General features: G+C 38.1%; 1 protein-coding gene and 1 long non-coding RNA gene across 3 annotated transcripts in view; both read left to right on the forward strand.

Moving 5' to 3' along the window:
• Positions 1–9,384, forward strand: part of BMPER (BMP binding endothelial regulator) — a 149,236-nt gene extending 139,852 nt beyond the window's left edge. The window contains exon 15 of the mRNA XM_053960044.1: positions 5,547–9,384. Within this exon, the coding sequence (XP_053816019.1) occupies positions 5,547–5,728 (182 nt within the window). The 3' untranslated portion in view covers positions 5,729–9,384. The remainder of the gene's footprint in view (positions 1–5,546) is intronic.
• Positions 9,385–9,553: 169 nt separating this feature from the next.
• The window catches only part of LOC128799595 (uncharacterized), a 46,312-nt gene continuing 36,432 nt past the window's right edge, over positions 9,554–19,433 (forward strand). For both annotated transcript variants that reach the window (XR_008434775.1, XR_008434774.1), the window contains exon 1: positions 9,554–9,726. This is a non-coding gene — a long non-coding RNA (uncharacterized LOC128799595). The remainder of the gene's footprint in view (positions 9,727–19,433) is intronic.

The raw sequence follows: 19,433 nt of genomic DNA on the forward strand, positions 1-19,433 counted from the left end.
CACTTGACCTAAAATGCAATATTGCAGATGAGTATTTCCCCCGATGGTGGTCTCATTAATTTAGGACACTCTGTAATGGCATTGGTTTGCCTGGAAACTTATTCAGATTTATGTAAAGCAATTAACAGTAGTTGAAAAAAAACCAACAAACAATGAGAGGAGGATACTTAGTGCTGATCTAAGAGCTATTACTCTGTGGTCAATTTTGGTGATTGCGTGTGGTTCAGGGTCTACTCTCTGAACTTCAATTTCCTTTTCTGTTGAAGGCATTTTAGCAGGGATGGGTGAGTGACAGAGCAAATTATGTTTGATTAACTGTTCCCAAAAGGTTCACTTTTTTCCTAACAAAGCAACAGGACAATCCAAACACAGTGTCACTAAGTGAAAACTCTATTCAAGGATGTGGTCTTGGACAGCACTAGTAATATATATAATTTTAATCTATCTATCTGATAGCTAATCCATGCAGAACCTGAAGCAAGCATCATGATTTTTTTTTCCAAAACATTTCAGACTGAGACCTCACTATGACAGATGCTGTAAAAAGAATAAAAACTCCTTGCTAGCAGCCCCTGCCTTAAGGAGTTTATACAAGTGTTGACATATCACGACTTAACTAATTGAGGCTTAATTTCAAAATTTTTTTTCTGGCATCTTACCAAAGAGAAGAAAATTTTCTGAGGCAAAACCAGTCCTTGAGAGAACATTATGAAGGAATTTAAACACACAGCCTCCATTAAAGCTAATGAAAGACATTTTTAAATCAACATGAATTTTTTAATCTCTTCTAGAGGGAAGGGGGAAATCTTGTTAAGCAGAAAATGTAAATAAGCTGTATAAGGCTTATATATACCCTCAAAACACTCATTTAAGTATCCAATGTCAGATAAGTAGCACCATCTTCTAAGTAAATAATACATTAAGCATTAAATTAAAGTGCATCCACTGCTTTCCATATGGTACCAGTGTCCAGCATCAAGATTTTAATTTTTAAGAGACTTTTTTTTTCTCTCCAAAACAAGTAGTTGCAATTATTGTGTCTCAATTACAGATAAAAGTTCATAGGTGGGACACAAAATTTCTATAATAAAACTTTAGCATTCTATGAGTTTCATTTCCTGCTTGACATTTCATAGCTGGTGGGATACTTGCAAGAGTTGTGTTCTGATGAAAATGGAGTATACTTATTAGTAAGTCAGGTTTTAATTATACTTTTGTGTGTTTTAAAACTGGATCTTGTATAGTTGCCTGTTGCTCTACCCTAACTGCTGTAAGCTTAGCTCAACTTTATAATCTTCAGGAAACTTGTGTTGTCTGGAAGGCCAACCACATAGGATGCTCAGGAGGCTGAACTGCATGTTCTGTTCCCTATGTGCTCTTCTCTCTCCCCCAGTGCAATAGCTTATCCTCCTCTACATTATTCTGCAGAACACTGCTGCTCAAGGTTTGCTGTCCTATGAGGTTGGCTCATTAAAGGGAATGTCAGCTGTCATTTAATTGGCGGAGTGAAAAGTGGAAGATAATGAGTAAGGAAAATGATTAGGGTAGGAAAAGGTTGGTGAGATCCACATGGGAACTGAGAGAGTTAGGAAAAGGATATGGGTTGTCATGGAAAGTAGTGGGGAGTTAGACCTGTTAGGATGGGCATAGGAAAAAATATGGTTCTTGAAGGAGAAATTAAAAAACCAGGAGAGCCAGTGTGAGGGAAAGAAGAAACAAGAAAAAGTGATACATGGAAGAAGGAAAATAAAGGATAGAAGTGGAAGAAAGAGGTTTGAAAAGGAGAAAGGAAAAAAAAAATACCCAAGAAAGGCAAGACAATAAGTTTATAAAGTACAACTAAGTAAACTGAAGTGGTGAAAGGCCTTGGGATATAGCAATTTAATACTGCATTTCCCAGGATACCAAGAGAAAGAAGGCTCAAGGATGGTAGAAGGCAATAACTCCCTGCCATGGGCATGACTACACATGCAAGAAAACAATGAGATGAGGGCTATAATGTAGTGCAAAATGCACTGATGTGCTGACAAGCTACAACAGTTTCATGAAATCTGAACAATTTTCTCTTTTCCTCTGTGATCAGTTGAAGTGGAGGGAGATGAGCGTATATCTGATTTTGACTCTTCTCCTTTGGGTCCCTTTTCTGCTGGAGAATTTTATGGCATGTGTCACTCTTTTTCCCTGCTATATGTTGCTTTCCTTTGACTGCTTTATTGCCTGTGTAAATGTATCAGGAGAACTATTCTGGCTTTTCAGTGGATACTTACTGAAAACTGAAAGTTGGAAATGTTAACAGGAGTGTATCATGGGAAGATCAGTGCTCAGATCTATCACGTTTAGCTCTGTTAGAAGGAGATGATGTGAATTGCAAGCACTAGGAGTGAAATAGCATTTGGAAGTCTTACAGTAGACTTCCAAACTGTGTAACACTGACAGAAGAAGCTGGAACATTCATTGATGCTCAAATATTAGTTCAGATTTTTCTGTGAAATCAGATGTCATCAACCAAGGGAATCCTTCAGCAGTTATGCTACATATTTTGGCTTCTTTGTTGGGGGAATAAGATTTCCTCCTAAATAATTATGGGCATGTCTGCAGACAGGCGCAGAAGCCTCCTCTGTGAAACTGCCAAAGTGGCTGGACTAAACCAGGTCTAAGTCTGCAAACTGTAGCCTTATTAGGCTGGGTTTATTAGCTCAGACACAGTGCTGTATTTATGTGAGTATATGGCTTCTGAACTGGAGCTGGCTATTATCCCACCAGCTCAGAAAGTGGTCTGAGGAATCTCACATCTGTCATGCCAAACACATGTTCTAGAAAAAGGGTGGAAAAATCCTGTTGGGACTGGTAATGTTTCAAAATACAATATTATTAGTAACTTTTGTACATTGGGTTTGGGTTTTTTATTTTTCTTTTGCTAGTGTACTAAGGAAGTTATTAGTAACAGAGCTCAGTTCTTTAAGAGAGGAATTTGTCTTAAAAGAAGGGTGCAAAGACACCGCTTCTGTTTTCCATGTTTACATGGTAGTGAATCACTTCAGCAGTTCCTGGGAAGCCTTCTGCAGAATGTCTTTATTTTTATATTTTAAACTGTTGATGAAGTGGAATGTTGGATCAATCACACCACATGTTAACAACTGAATCACTCAACAATAAAAGCCATCCAGGGAACTTAAACAGCAGCCATTGTACTTTTTCTGATTTTTCCCTTGACAGCATGTTAATAATGCCGTTATAGGCGGCCTACAGCAGAAAATAGTCATCATATCTTCTACATGGCATTGTCTGAAAGATAAGGAGGTGTTCTGACATCCCACATCCATGTGTGGTAAAGCAGAAGGGGGAGTACTTACAGATGCCACGGCTGCCAAGGGCAGGCTATAATACGTTCTCATTTGCTCTGGGGCAGAGATGAGGAAGTGGAAAGGAGCCCTTAGCCAACTTTCCTTAAACCTACCAGCTGAGGAACCAAACAGAGCTCAGGCAGAAGGAATGGGCCAGCTATTACTTCACTGAAGCTTTGTGGGATGAAATCTGTGCAGCCTTGAAACTGAAGCTCTTATTCCTTTCTGTATGGAAACTACATGTGCTGAAGTCTAATGTTTGTTTTTGGTTGATCAATCAGAAATCCTACAAAGGGAAGCTCATTTTCAGAGAGGTAGGATAAAAGCTTCTAATAAACAGCTCCTGTAAGATAATTCACATTGTGTATGGACAATCACTAGCCATCACTGAATGTCTTAGTTTACTTTTCTAGTCTCTTAATACATTGTTTGCAAAGCACCAGGGAGATCTGCCAAGTTTTGTTTCCCCTCCCCCCTCAGTCTCTATTCTTAACACACTATGTAAGCGTAGAGTTTCCTGGGAATCTAACATTTTATTCTATGCTTAATATTGCTTGCATGTTTTTTCTCACCTTCTAAATTTCCTGTTTAATTTAATTTTTTTTTTAGTTTTTCCTTTTGTTTGTTCCTTCTTATGTATGCATGGAAGTTATCATGCAGAGCAAGACAGAAATGTAAAGTTGGAAAAATATTCTCAAAAGATCTATGCTCACAAACGGAATAAGCCTATCTTGAACATAGCTGACAGACTTATTCTAAAACAATGTTCAATTAACAGACAGTTTCTAGGTAGGTTACTCTTGGTGATTTCTTATGCCTAAAGATAGAATGTTGGGGTTTTTTCTCCCCTGATATCTAATATCCATCTAATATTCAGCACTTGATTCTCTCTAACACCAGGATAATTTTCCTCTGTACTATCTTTTTTTTTACAATTTTGGGTTTGTTTATTAATATCTGTGTGCTGAGAATTGTGTCTGCATAAATTCCATAAAATGCACAAGTAAAACTTGAAAGAAGCTGATGCTGTTTTGAAGATCCCTTAGTGGTGAAAAGGAACCCCTTAAACTTATTATATCTTAGCAATAAGACTTCCATCCTCTTTGATACACTCATATACATTTTATCAATTTATTTCTGTTTTCTCTTTATGAATAATAGCAGTACTGTAATGACACTGTAGACCAATTCTCACAACAAAACAGTGTTTTCTGATCATAACAAAATTATGACTTAAAAAATACTGACCTTCAGTCTCTCTCAAAGTTGAAGAAACCTTCCTAATACAATCACCTCTCTGAAAATAGCATGAGATGATTCTGGATGCTTGAGAGTCCCTTTCCATCTATAACTTCTTATCAGTTCTTGTTTTTGCCATCAGCACAGCTGTTAAAAAGAATAACAGACTTTTATTTGCCATCGAACTGTGTATTATTCTCCATACTAAAAAGGCAGGATATAAAATGTTGAGAGTTTCAATATTGATCTGGAGGGGTTATACTGCTTTTAGCTGAGCCTTCAGTGATTTTTTTATGTTGAAAATGCATTGAACTCTCAGCTACATAAATTAATGAATAGATACTGGAATCATTAAGTACAAGAACCCTCACTGTCAGTGATCCCTTGGTAAAACAGCATGGATACAATTGATTTTTAATTTTTGATTGTTTGTTTATTTGTTTTAGAAATGGTGTTTCTGGATAACAACATTGATTTAGTTTGCTGCAATATGGAATATAGAAAGTATAATCTTAGGACCAGAAATTCTTATCGGATGACTCTCTGTTCTTCCTTCTGTAGGAATGGAACTGATAATAAAGCCGTCTGTCCTTGTAAAAGTTTCTGAAATCTTTGATAAAAGACATTGTAATGTATAACCAGTGTTAATACTTCAATATAAAGCATAGATCTGCAAATAGATAGAAACCTTGCCAAAGCTTTATATACCATTAGCTGTGTTAAAATTCACAAAAAGTTCAATACTGCTGTGGATTTGATAGCTTTTGATAGGGAATTTTGCTAGTTTCATATTTATTATGTAATATAGTGGAATCGTTTTACAAGTAATTTTTTCCTTTAGATAGTTGTCATTCCAAAATGTGCCTTTTGATATTTGCAGTAGAAACTAAGGAAACAGATACGTAAATTTCCTTGTGGGGCTGTGTGTAATATGCATATTTTTTTTCTTTTAACTCCTTTCAGCAACCCAGTGTAAACACGGTGCAGTTTATGATACCTGTGGTCCGGGATGTGTCAAAACATGTGACAACTGGAATGAAATTGGACCATGCAACAAGCCCTGCGTTGCAGGGTGTCACTGCCCTGCAAATTTAGTTCTTCACAGAGGAAGATGCATCAAGCCAGTCCTGTGCCCGCAGCGGTGACATTCATTCTCTTTCCATGGACACTAGTGCGGGTGGTCACTGACCCCTCTGATGCTCACAGCCAAGTGAAGGACTCCAGCTGTTTGTGTGCAGATTCTGCAAAGTACACGTCTCCTCACAGAGTGTAAATATGCTCCTCTGTGTGTATTTGTGTGTCTCTAAGAACACACACGTGGCACCTAGAAAGATATATAAATGTATACTGTGTGTACTTGGACACACATGTCCATACACAAGTGCCCTAAACGTAAGTACAGCCCATATATTTATATATATGTTCACATGCAAATATACATAATTTCTATATACCATAGAAGGATGAATTATAATATGTATATTTTTTGCTATAAAGTTTATGTATTATTATTTCTAGGACCCTGATCTGTAAGTCATTGTATAAATAAACCAGGTGTTTTTAATATAATATTGTGGCATGAAAAGATTGGATGACTTTGCCATTGCATAAGTTTGTCGTTACCAAGGAAACTTTTCTAGGGCCATAGCATTGCCAGGCTGGATTAGTTTCAACACAGAACCTGGATTTACAGTTGTACAGGAAACACATTTCTCTGGAGATGGAGGATTTATCTAGGAATATTTCATGCGTACCTTAGAGCTGCATAGTGATTGGTGACAGTGTTTAATCAGGCAGAGAAAGCTGGGGATTGGCTTTTATGCTTTACTGAAATAACTGCAAAATTATTTCCAAAGCTGGTTGGACAATGGCCAGGATAGAGACATTTCTTTCTGGAATGGCACCAAAGAGTTGGGGCCAGATTTTCATAAGTGTTAGGCACCCAACAGCTCTCTTTGAAAATCTGACCACTTCCCATTTCATATCCTAATGCCCCATCTCTGTTGTGTTTGGCAGTAGCTGTGAATACACAATGAGGAGCTTGAAGAAAATATTCATGTGCATATTAGCCCCTTAAACATGTTTGAAATGCCTAGGTTTGTTTCATGTCTCCCCCAAATATTATGCAGAAAGCAAATCCCACGCTGAAACATTTTATTTCAGCGTGCCTTAAAACATCAAATAATGCCAGGCTTAGTAACTCATTTAATTTATCCGCATGGTTTAGAAGAAAGACAAATTCACCCCACCAAAACCAGTAGAGAATGTAAAATGCTAATTGGAGAACTGAATTTTATTTCCTTAGTGGTCTTTTGGTTGAGATTTACGAACGTGTGGGCTCTGTGAAGTTTGCATGACTTTTGAAGTCTCCCAGGGGAGAAGCAATAATATGGGATTTCATTAGAAATGGATAAAAAAACCATGCAACTTCCTCAAGCCTGAAGGGACAGGGGGCTATTTTTCTTTACTGGAAAAGGCTCTTGCAGAGCCTGTTGGAATGGTCTCTGGAGATGACAGAAATCTTTGTGAGGTTTATAATGAAGTAATATCTTCCCACACAGCTACTTCCATTATGCCTTGCATTGAAATTGCACATTGTAATGCTTCGAACTTTCTCCTTTAATTCTTTTCTGTCGAGGAAGTTAAGCAGGGCCCAAGTTTACAATAAGTGAGTGGGTAAACACACTTGGGTTGGACAGCCTTTCTGTGATCTCACCCTGGAGGAAGATGCTGAGTGAATGTGGTTAACTTAGGCACCACACTGTCCAAAATGCTGTACCACCACAGTGTTAAAAAGAGCTGGGCCATATAATGCCAGGAGTGTTCCATGGATGTTCATCCAAATCTTAAGTAAACTCAGCTTGATCTTTTTATGTCCCTTTTGTGTTCGTTTTCTTGGAACAATCAAATAATTCAGTTTTACTGGTGAGAGGGTTTTGAAGACTCATACACAAATGGACTGGGAAGCAGAATTGAAAATGCGCAGATCCCATCAGAGCAGGAAACTAGAAGAGTTTTATGTGCTAATTGAATGGCAAAGTTGAAATTTAGAACAATTGCAGTAGGCTGAAGGAGTTAAAATATAAAATAGCAGTCATTAAAATAATTTAAAGTGTCGGTTAGAACAAAGAGCTTTTCAACCTGTGAGCATTCAGTACTGAGATATGGGGTCTAAATAATTTAAAATAATATTTGCCTATCTTAAGTTTAGTGCATATGAACAGTGTATACATTTGTCTTTCTCTTTTCTCCTGACTTATAAAAGTGAGTGAAAGGTGAAAGGAGAGCCCTGCAGCTCTCCCAGTCCACTGATCACATTCAAGCAATGCTTAATTGATTCTAGGTGAAGAGGTGACTCAGTCTTTCGGTAGGATGAGCTCTATCTTTAGGTCTTAAAATGATTCCGTTTGAAACCTGACCCTGGTCATCTCAAAATGAGGACTCATTCCTTCATTTATGTTTTTCATATCTGCCTAATTATGACTAGACCCATGCTTTTCAGTTTAGTGATGTAGACTGAGGAAGAGAAGAAAATGGTTTTACCTCTAAGCCAAGTGGTTGTGTCCTTATGGTGCTGTAGAGCTTTTTCCTCCAAAATCCACAGTTTTCAAGGCAAGACTAAGTTCTATAATCTGTCTGCTCGGTTCACATGTACCATCTAAGAAAAGGTTGTTCCACTTTTCTAGAAATTTCCCCCAAATTTCCACTTGGCAGAAGTTTTACATCTGTATCTGTGGCTACCCTGTGCCTAACCAAACTATTGAGACCATATCAGACCCAGGTGGGTCTGTTGCACTCCACTCTTCTCTTTTTCTCTCTCTTTCAATGCCATTCAAAAGTTGAAAGTCTAGCCCAATACCAGGAATACCATTATTACCACTGGCCTCACAGAGTTTGGGTTGAAGCCCATCTTCCTCCTTCTGTCTTTCCTCATGGAATATTGCCCCTAGCATGCTAGAGCTGGAAGTTTCCTTTATATCACTGGGGATTTATTTTTTACAAAATTAACTGCTAATCCAGTTTTAGTATGCTAAATGTGTTTAATGTGGAATAATTTTTAAAATAATAAAATAACATTGACAATTCATATGGCATGTGGAGTATTCACCATACAAAACTGATGGTTGTGTAAATTTTGATCTTGATAATGCTTATGTCAATCTGTGTATATAACTTTGTGCCAATTTGTAAGGTGAAATATATTTGAAGGAGAAGAAGTTCCAATCAAAGAATGATCCAAAAGGGAAGTCCAAGAAACACTTCTGTAGTCCAAGTAGAGACCTGGATCAATAGTTTCACAATTAATCTGCTGTGTGTTCTCTGGCAAGTTGTTTAATATTCTAACTTCATTGGGGAAACAAGGCTCTGGATTTATACATCTTTTTAAAGTTTATGGATGGGAAATATTCAAAAATTACATACCAGGATAATGTCAGCTGATATTTTACCAATCTACTCAGGTCTGTTTTGTATCTAGTTGTCCCATCTCTTCCAAATCATCATCACTTGGAAATCAGCTTTTAGTTGGCATATATGGAGGTCAAATGTATTTACTTCCTTCTCATGTATTTGTGTCTTTGAGTTGTGTCTATTTTTGTATATTGAGTTTTATAAACCATGGAGACAAGCCATAGCCAAACAGAGAAATTTGAGTTGTAGCCCAAGAGTCCTGCATCTTCCAAGAACACTTTTCTTCTGTAGAATAAGGTCGGATGCACTTGGACAAACAAACAAACAAAATCCACCAAACAAACAACAGCAACAACAACAAGAAGAAATAAAAAAGAAAATATTCTTATTGTCTGACCCAAATGTGAACCCATCCACCCATCCCTGTATCACATAAGTAGTTTTCAGCAGATAACCTAAAAGAAGTGAGTTCTCGTATTTTCTGTGTTTTTTTGAACATGGGATTCAAATACAGTTTGACACTGCCTGGCTTCTAACTGACAGAACCTGACAGTTGCAATGGCTGGACTGATCTTGAACAGCTGTGCGGGGTTACAGCACTTTACTTTTTTTTGCCATCATCAAAAGTGGACAAGGTGATATCAGAGCTAGCAGATATGATAATAACAATCCATGCGTTTTCAGCTGGACAGACAGCAAAGAGAGTCAGTCAACGGCATTTAGCACAAAAGTGGTAAGGTGTTCTACTATTTCAGGAGCAGTCCCAACTAAAGGATATTATTATGCCATGGTCTCAGTAGCTGACAAACAGGAACTTTATGTTACATAACCCTGATCAAATGCTTGTTCTTCTGCCCTAGATTTTACCATTTTTAGAAAGCCCTGTGGCAAGAGAGATGTTTCTGCTCCCTTACAGAGCCTAGTCCACCACTGCAAATGTTTCAGGACACAGGCCTTACCGTGCTGCCATAGCAGCATATTTATTCCTTTTCTCTGTGTTAAAAAGTTGTTGCACAGATCGATATTTCTATGCAAAATGACTGTGACACCTCAGCATCAGAATTTCTAATAACAAAATAAGGTTCTCCTCCTGTGAACATAAGGTAGCTCTTCATCCCCCACATGTCCATGGCAAAAAACTCCACCAACCACTCAAAACCAGAGTCCAATGGCAGTGTAGTCAGGTGTTGAGATCTGATTGGAATAGATACATTTTTAGGTGTAGAATCCATAATTAAAATAATATTATGGGTCTATTCCTACTTTTCTCTCAACTGTTACATCATCTTTGAAGAAGTCACCAAAGTTAAGAAAAGGGATTTGATTTCCATGGTTGGAAATTTCCTAGCACAGCAAAGCTGCCTTGGTTTTCTCCAGGATTTATATTTTAGTGAACACAAATTGCCTTAACTGTCAGAACAAAAGCTACAAATGCGCTTTTATAACTAGTCTTGTTCCTGGCCTTGGGATAAAATTGCAAGTTCTCCTCACTGCTGAGAGAGCATAAGTAATTTTTTTCACAGCAACATTACTCACCATCAAGGACCATTTTAGAAACTTCAAGTGATGTTAAATATGGCATGTAGCAGTTGCTATTTGCATGACTTTACCCTTTTCATGGCAAGTTGAGTTAATGCCAGCCCTGCACACTGGAGGAAGTTGGCTCTAATGGGGTGCATATGTGTGGTGGGAGAGTGATGACATGATATAATTATCATTATCATTGGTAGCACTTTCTATTTCCCTCAGTGATGCTTATACCTGGGCATCAATATAGTTTGGTTTTGCACATGAAAGTGAATTGATGGGAATGTAGGAAATTCCTGCCCAGACAGACCCACCTTTTTTTTTCCTTATCCCGTGGTGAAGAAATGCTTCAAAGCACACTTCAAAGAGCGTTTGTAAGCCTCATAATGGACAGCTCTGCAACAACCTGCTCATAGCGGCAATTTAGCCTTATATTCTGGCAGTAAGTGGTTGGTACTTTAATGACCCAATCATTCAAAGCACTTATCTGTGCTCAAACTTTGAATAACCTCCTTTGCTTCAATGGGACAACATGCATGCTGGCTTCTAACCACATGCTTAAATGATTTGCTGGGACAGGGCCAGAGAGTTCGGCATCTGGCAGGATCAAATATTAAACGTTGTGATATTTCGTATTTCTTCATTATTTCTATGCATAGATCTATTTTATGATCGTGCTGCTATCTACTGCTAGAAAATCATACCAGTTAAAGCTTTTTGAAGGCTTTTGTTTTGAGGCTTTAGAAGACTGGGAAATTTCTTTCTATTGATTTCCTATGCCAATGTAGTAATTTCTTCCATCACTTTGCAATTTCCTGCTCTATTTTATTTGCTGTTATTGTTAAAACAAAGGGATGTAGTGCTCTTGATTTTTTTTTCTTTTGCACTAAAAAGTAAAAGTAGGGAACAATTTCATCTGCAGTTGTAGGTAAAAGTAGGGAACAATTTCAGTGAAGTAACTGTTTCTAGCTATAGTAGTTTTAAACTGGGTTGAGTTCACATTAACACTGTCCTGACTTTATTGCTGTGGAGGTAATCCACAATGCTGGTATGGCTGCCCTCAGTTGTTAGACCCTCAATTGCTTCTCCTTGTAGTTCATTATAAAACTCTGATAACACTGTATTAGAATAAAAGCATCTGTAGCCCAAATCAGTATAAATAATTCACTACAAGAGATCACAGTTTGTAAATTATGGGGAAAAATTTGTTTTCCTATTTTCACAATAGCTTTTATAAGTTGTATTAATAAGGAAAAAGAAATTATGACTATAGAAAGTGCTAAAGAAAAGATAATTAAAAAAAAATTTTTTTAAAAAAATATTTAGTGCAAGTATTCAACTTCTTTAACAAGTATCCCTGAATGGCTTTTAAAACCCACAGGAAAAACTTGATTGGGCTCTACAGAATATGAATCAAAACTTAGAAGTGGATATGTGCTGATGCAATTCTGCAGTTAATATTTCACTGTATCTTGAAGGGACTGAAATAAATGAGTAGAGTTTGGAGGAAATATATTATCCCATCTTAGGCATCTGAATGTTTGTTTTCTAGTTTGAGGTGTAAATATGCAGGTGTTTGAACTCCACCACGTTGAATATACAGCTCTGACTTTCTTCATATTGGTATGCATCAGGGATAACTTTAGTGGAAGTCATAGAATAGTATCTATGTCAAAAGACATGTTTGGATTTTTTTATTTGTTCATTTCAATTAACTGTTACCCTGCAAATTATGAAGGGAAGAGAAGCTGCAGGGAAAATTGCAAAGTGTATCACATTTATTAGAAGCCATTAATGTATGGGAGGGTTACATGACATATTTTATATGCAATTTATGGAGAATGCTCTGTAGTGTCAAGAGCATTACTGCAGGATGTTTACATCTTAGTGTTTAGAATTGCTTTGCTTACTTGTGCTAAATTTTTAATAGATTTCACCTGAGGTACATTAAGGTAAAATTATACCTATTTAAAATTTTACTGAATTTTTGTCTTCATCAGTATGTCTCAGTTTATATCTTTGTTGGATTTAAATTATGTAGTTTAATGTCTCACGAAATTGCAAACTGTGCAGTAACCTTCCCATGGTTTGTCTTTGAGTGTCCATACAGTTTTTGTAAGAATATTGTACTAATACAATTTTGTAAAAGTAGAATTGTGATGAGTATGTTTGTAAAGACATTATTTATTCCCCTATAAACTGAATATTTATTATCTTTATGCAGACAAATACTGATGCCTTATTATTTCATAGCTGTCAGCAAAACTTGTTATGATTTGCAGGGTCTGACTCAGACGAGCAACATGTCCCACACAATGGTTGATACTGTGTTCTCCTAAGAATTTAAATACTGTTATTTCTTGGAATGGGAGGAAGGAGCCATGCAAACTCTTTTCCTTTACTTTTACCTGTGATTAGGGAGATGGAATTTTGGGACCCTTGTTTCAGCTGGTGAGCCAATTATGTGGTACTGCTTGGCCAAGTTACTTCACTGCTATTTGCCTGTGTTTTCTCACTGGTAAAACAGAAATGATGATGCTTTACCAAAAAAAAAAAACCAAAACAACAACAACAACAAAAAAAAAAAAAAAAAAAAAAAAAAAAACCAAACAAAAAAAAAAAACAACACCAAAAAAACAAAAAAAAAAACCCCACGAAAACCCAAAAAAAAAAAAAAAAAACCACCCAAAAAAAACCACCAAAAAAAACCACCAAACCCACCCCCCCTCCAAAAAAAAAACCAAAAAAAAACACTTTAGGAGCAATGAGTTTGGTAGAAATCCACTGATCTGTGTTTGAGCAAGGCTCCTGTTAATGTCCATTAGGTTCCAGATCAGTCCTTACAATTGTCAACTATTTTTATGCTTTTTGCTTCGCCAAGAGCAGCCTGTTCTGCTTCTGAAAGTGTAAATAGGTCATGACCCCAAACAGCCAGGACTGAGAGCAAGCCTTGCTCTACCCTGAGCAAGAAGACATTCTTTGATGTGTTTTCTTCCTCCTGGAAGGAAGAGATGAGAGGATGAGGAGAGCACAGAAGGTAAGAGATTTGGCACTTTACTGGAAATTAATAGGACTACTGGTGCTGCATTCTCTGTAGCTGTGGGAGTCCTTGCTCAGTCTGTACTAACTAAATTCATGTGAAGCCCCCAGTGACAGGCTGCTTCAATATCACAGAACATTGAATGTTCATTTTGGGGTGTGTAGGCTGGTCCCTTCAGACTCTGTTCCATTACTGAGGTGTGAGGGCAATGCAGACATGACAAGGGCAGTACTTCAAGGGCTCTGTGATCAGGCCCTGCATGCTCCTTGTGCTTGGTGATGACTTACATGGTCACACACAACTTCTACCCTAGAATAACCACTCAGTGGTCACAGTGATTACATATTATTTTCCCCACCCATTTTGGATGCAGCCTCTTCACAAATATGCTGCAGCATCAGTTCTCCTTCAAAACAGTGTGCATTTATGGATTTTTATCCCTGCTTGTCTCTTTACAGGCTTCACTTGGCTCCTGGTGAGATCAAGCATATAAACAATCAACATTTTGTCTCTGCCCAATGTAGAGCTTTACAGACTGACCTTTTGCAGAACACTTGCACTGTTTGTGGAGGCAAGGTATGGGTACCTCTAGCAGAGTACTTCGTGGGCTCCTCCACTTCTGCTGTCTTGTTCATTTGGGCAGCCTGTGCCTTGCATATCATAGCAGTAATCCTTCCCTCCCTCCTGTGTGACCTTTTCTGAGCTGAAAAGCTTGTGACACTCATTTTTTTCATAAAAATGCTCAAAGAGAAAAATCTTATTTAAGAAAAGTACGGAAGAAAGAGCTTACATGGAGAATGAGAAAAAAGTGTGTCTGTTTTCCATTTAAACAGTCTCTAGATTTATTTATTTCAGGCTATTTGCTTAATTCAGGCTAATAATTGGAGTACTTTTCTTCATCATTTACAGTTCATCATCAATAGAACTTTAATGTTTGAGTGTATTGGTAATAATTGTTTTTCTAATTAAACCACACTGACACACTAATAATCCTCATTTAGGATTTTTAACTGGTGCACAATTTCTGCTTTTATGGTTGTGTCCTGCGGTTAGCACATGGTAAATTTGCTCTAGAAAGATGATGCTTTGTCTTCAATTGTATTCATCCTGTTTTATTTAGTACATCTGGAAATCAGGCTCAACATCACTATTATTTTCCCACCCCCTTCCAGTGTTCGGTTATACAATATAGTGTTTAGTAATGCAGTTTCTCCCCCAAGTGTCTATCCCAGTCTGTGGTCTGTATATAGCTCTACGTAGATAGATAATGCATTTCTAGGACTAGATAAATACTGTTGTAACATCCAGAAGTGAAATAATTTATTAGGCAATTGACAAAATTTAAATAATTTATGTTTTTTTAATAGCTGGAAAGAGAGTAGCAATTTTGGTTGCTATTTTCTGAATGTACAGCAGATGGTGCTTAACAAATATGCTTTACAACCAATGTCTGAAAACAGCTAAGCCTGGCAACTTGAATTTTAATGATACTTCCCAGTCTTTTCAAAGAATGGAGTTTGAATGGAAGGCCCCCAACAGGATTGACTTACATCAATGTACACAATATGCACAATGTTTGAATGAAGGGGATATAACAACAGCTCTTCAAAAAACATCTCTTGTGTGCTATAAGGAACTATATATTTGGAAAGGAATTAGGCATTAGTAGGATTATTTCCCTCATGATCATTGCCCTTTTCCTCCAGGCTCATCATAGTTCACTTAACTAATGGGAAGGATCCAAGCCTCCAAATACTACTTTCCACATGGACAAAAGAGGTGAAGAAAATGGTGTGATGAGACCTAGTCTAATGTCCCTAAACTCTCATTCACACACCTGTCAATGAGAGAAGTTACTTTTTTTTCTGGCACCAACACACGAGCCTGTGCTGTGCTGTGGTTCTGGGGTAACCCTTTCCGAGTGTGGGTGAGACCTGTCTCAGGACTAAGCAAGAACTTGCATCACTGTTTCCCCTCTTGGTATCTTATTAGAAGATAAGGAAGGTGCTGTATCTCTGAAGTGCCATTTACATTCTGCAGTGTCAAAACCTCAAGATTTATCTCTAATAAGGCAGCTGTCATTATAAAGAAGCAAAAGCTATCATGAGCCGTATGAAGAGGAACAATGAGTCAGAAAGCTAAAGAGAATTTAATTACGTGCTTAGTAAAGTTTTAACTACTCTTTGTTATTTTAGGCCTGTTTTTTTTATTCCAAAAGAATAATAATTTCTTTTTAAATGTGCATTTTTAAAATTACTGATTAAAGGGCTCACAATGAATGTCTCAGAGAGGGAAATTCCTCCTGCACTAATATTAATAAGGTATGAACAGCAGGAGTACAAACATTTACACCAGTCTATAGCAGTGGTGTATCAACCCCAAACCTTGTTGGGTGTCTTCAGAAGCCTGAAGGGTACTTGGCTGTAGCCCCTGGTTGTAGTGACAGCCAGTCAGCCATGCAAAACCCATTGGGAAGACATTTCATGCTCACATAATCAGCCTAAAATCTCTGGAGTTACTCTGATTTTCAGATGCCCTGCTTGCCTGCTAAATAGGCCGTTATGCCACAGTGCTGCCCAAATTTCTTTGTAGAGTCAAAACTTGATTCTCTACTAGAACTGAGACAACTGACTGTCCATAGGAAAACAATAGATCTTATATGCAGCTGTGGGGGATGCAGTCCATATCCTTTCCTACAGACGTTTTAAAGGCAAGCCATTCTTTAAGTCAAGTTAATGCAGCTGCAGGCCAAGTGCTGGTGTTAAGACTCCTTTAAGAGCTCAAGCACATGAGTTGGGTGCTTTTCCAACACATCTGCATAGGGATGCACATGATGACCTGCCAGTTGGACTTGGATGTAGAAGCCCCACATCTGCAGTAGATTTACTAGGATTTAAAACCGCAGTGATTTCAAATACAGACCTGATCAGATTAACTTTGAAAAATACATGGTGCCATGAGACATTATGAATCATACCTGCGAGTCCATATGGGGAAGAAAAAGCATCAGCTTTGCTGTTTAAAACAAGCCAGAATCCAGGTTTTAGCACAAAGGTGAGTGGTCCATTAATGACTCAGATCTCCTGAGACCTGAGTGGAAAAGCTGCCATCAATTCAGCAAAGAGGCTGAAGATCTACTGGGACCTTACATGTGCAAGCCCTGTGAAGGGGCCCTTGTTCCTTGCTCCAGGGCTGAGGAGGGGATGAGAATACATCTCTCTGGCATATGACGGCACAATTGCTTATGGGCAATGGGAAATGATGTGAATTTATCTGAGGTGTTGCCAAACAGAAATGGCCAAATTCTCTCTGAAACCTTTATAATACCAGACAATTAAAGGAGCCTCTGTTTCCTGATCCTAAGAACATTTTGAGGAGTAAGCGATTGCAGCCAAGAGTGCTGGGAGCCTGTGTGCAACTGAGTGTCTGTTTAAGCACCATCTGCAGCTGTTGGCCCACCTTCTCCTTTTGTTTAGATTTCTATTCTCCACAGGCTGCTGTGAGCAGATCACGGTGCTGCTGAGGCATTAATCAATACTGCTCTCATTTTAACTCTCTTGCCACTGAGAAAGCCAAGTCTAATATTGAAGTTACTAAAAACAAACTTGGGCAACAGACTCCATTGTTTAAGTTGCTACTTCATTGCAATTATGAAGCTGTAGGAAAAAGATTAATTGATATATTAATCTGTCACAAATTTACAGCATCTACTCCCCTTTCATCAGTCCCATTTTGTAGAGTACTGAGTAAATGCCAAGGTAGACTGTAAAAGAAATATTTTATAGGCTTCAGAAAGGAACTGTGATTTACCAAGTCCTGAAAAGGGTCTGCTCTCAGGCATGGAGTCAGGTCAGCCCAAATGTGTGTGCACATGTGTGTTGCATGTGTACCTTCAGTTGAGGTGGGGGAAGGCAGAGAAGCAGGATTGCTGTGACTGTATCATATGATGTAGGATGCATTGTCCATTTTCATGGTGAAGGTTGTTTCTCTTTCCTTCTCAAATCAGAATATTCCTTTTTGGTATGGAGAATTGCAATGTTTCCCTACTGGGAGTACTTGAGCCAAAATCCTCCTGGCTACTTCTGTCTCTACCACAGTCAGTAATGTCTTACTGGGAGCTGAACAGGACTGTAATTTGGCTCTCCACAAACCTCCTTCAAGGGATAGTTAATACTAAAATAACATTAGAAAAACCACTAAGCAAATCCCTGAAGGAGCTAAAAGGAACAAATTTTACTGCCATATGTACTAGTACCTGATCAGAAATGGTATTCTAATATTTCATATTTAGGAAATTTCAAAGCTGCCATCCATCTAAAGGAAGGTGTATTCAGCATCACAGTTTCCAGGGGAAAAAAAAAAATTGAAAATGGAACCAAAGTAGTTTGCAGCATCACTTCTAGTCTAAAACTTGTCCCCTTAGCCAGGGAAGAGTATGCCCAGACACAGTGAGAGGGGAAGAGCTTGGCTGCAGGTGCAATTTAGAAAGGTATAAGAAGTGTCCTGTTATTTAGAAGATTGGTCTCTATAATGCTTTCGTAAATGTAGCTAGAGTTCACAAGTCTACCCTATTTCTCAAAAGTGGAAATGGTAATGTGGAGTTGAGTGTAATAAGGGTGTTCGCAAAAGCAGAAGGTATTGTGCCATATAATTTAAAGTCCTAAGAGCTGCTGTTTCTTGTCTTTGAGTTCACTCTACCACTGTGAACTGCACCAAGCGAACACAAAGAAAGTGGCCTACATCAGGGAAGGTAAGTAAGTGTAAACTCCAAAAGACTTGGAGACATATGATAGAAATAAATTCTTACATCTACTTTTAACACTGAACTGGCTCTCAGGGTGTCCTGTAAGGCTGTAGGTAGCTGCAATTCAATCTACATCGAAGTTCAGCTCTCAATGGCACTAAAAGGTATGCCACGTACTTTTTATACAGAGAAAAGAGAAAAGAGAAAGTCAATTACTTTGACATCTTTGTTTAATTTCACTTGGATCAACAGAAATCCCTGTCCCAAGGCACAGAGTGGAAGGATTAAGGTCTGAGCAGAAACTCTGTGGTAGGTCGTTTCATACTGTCAGCAAGGAAAGGTGTTAGGGCACTGGCTTCATTGTGGTTGTGTGTGACAGGAATCTGAAAGTGAGTGAACAACAAACAAAGGCAATGGGAAGCAAGACTGAAGAGAAATCCTGTCTGAATTGTGTTTGAAATATCTGCTTTCTGCCGTCTGTGTTGTAAACAAGACTACAAAATTGAAAACAGCAACTCCTTACTCCAGTTAGAAAAACACGTCCTACACAAGCAGTTTTTAAGAAGATTCCTGTTGTGGCTAACTGCTTATGGACTAGTGCTTACAAAAGCAGGTGTTCAGACTAGATGTTTAGTAGCATAAATTCACATGATGTGTTTCTTGCACAGATCCAGTAACATACTAGTTACTCTACAAGCCTGTATCAGCTGACACATTCCTTTGGCTCCTCTCATTAGTAACCAGCAAACCATCTAGGGCCCTGTCTACATCTCATAGATGCACCTGCCCTGTCAAAACAATGAACTTCTTCCTGGAAGGTGTACATTATGATGAGGAATCATTAGAAGAACAGTAGAATCAGGGCTCTGATGTTTCACGTGTCTTCGACAACTCTCCCAAGCATAGGGCTTCCTTTCACAAGGAAAGGAAAATTTGTCCTTTATTTTTTGGAGTGGTCTCTCATCAACTCCATTGCTCATTGACTGCTGTGGCTGTGTTTGGGATTTATTGACTGTGATTCAGTTTCACAGGAGGAAGATGGAAGAGTAGCTTGCTCAGATGAATGCTATGAAATGTCCACTGTGAGTTAGACATGACTGCTTTGTGTCAGTTCTCTCTGGAAAGACCC

The sequence above is a fragment of the Vidua chalybeata genome, chromosome 1, assembly GCF_026979565.1.
Source record: "Vidua chalybeata isolate OUT-0048 chromosome 1, bVidCha1 merged haplotype, whole genome shotgun sequence".
In the NCBI taxonomy this organism is placed as follows: Eukaryota; Metazoa; Chordata; class Aves; order Passeriformes; family Viduidae; genus Vidua; species Vidua chalybeata.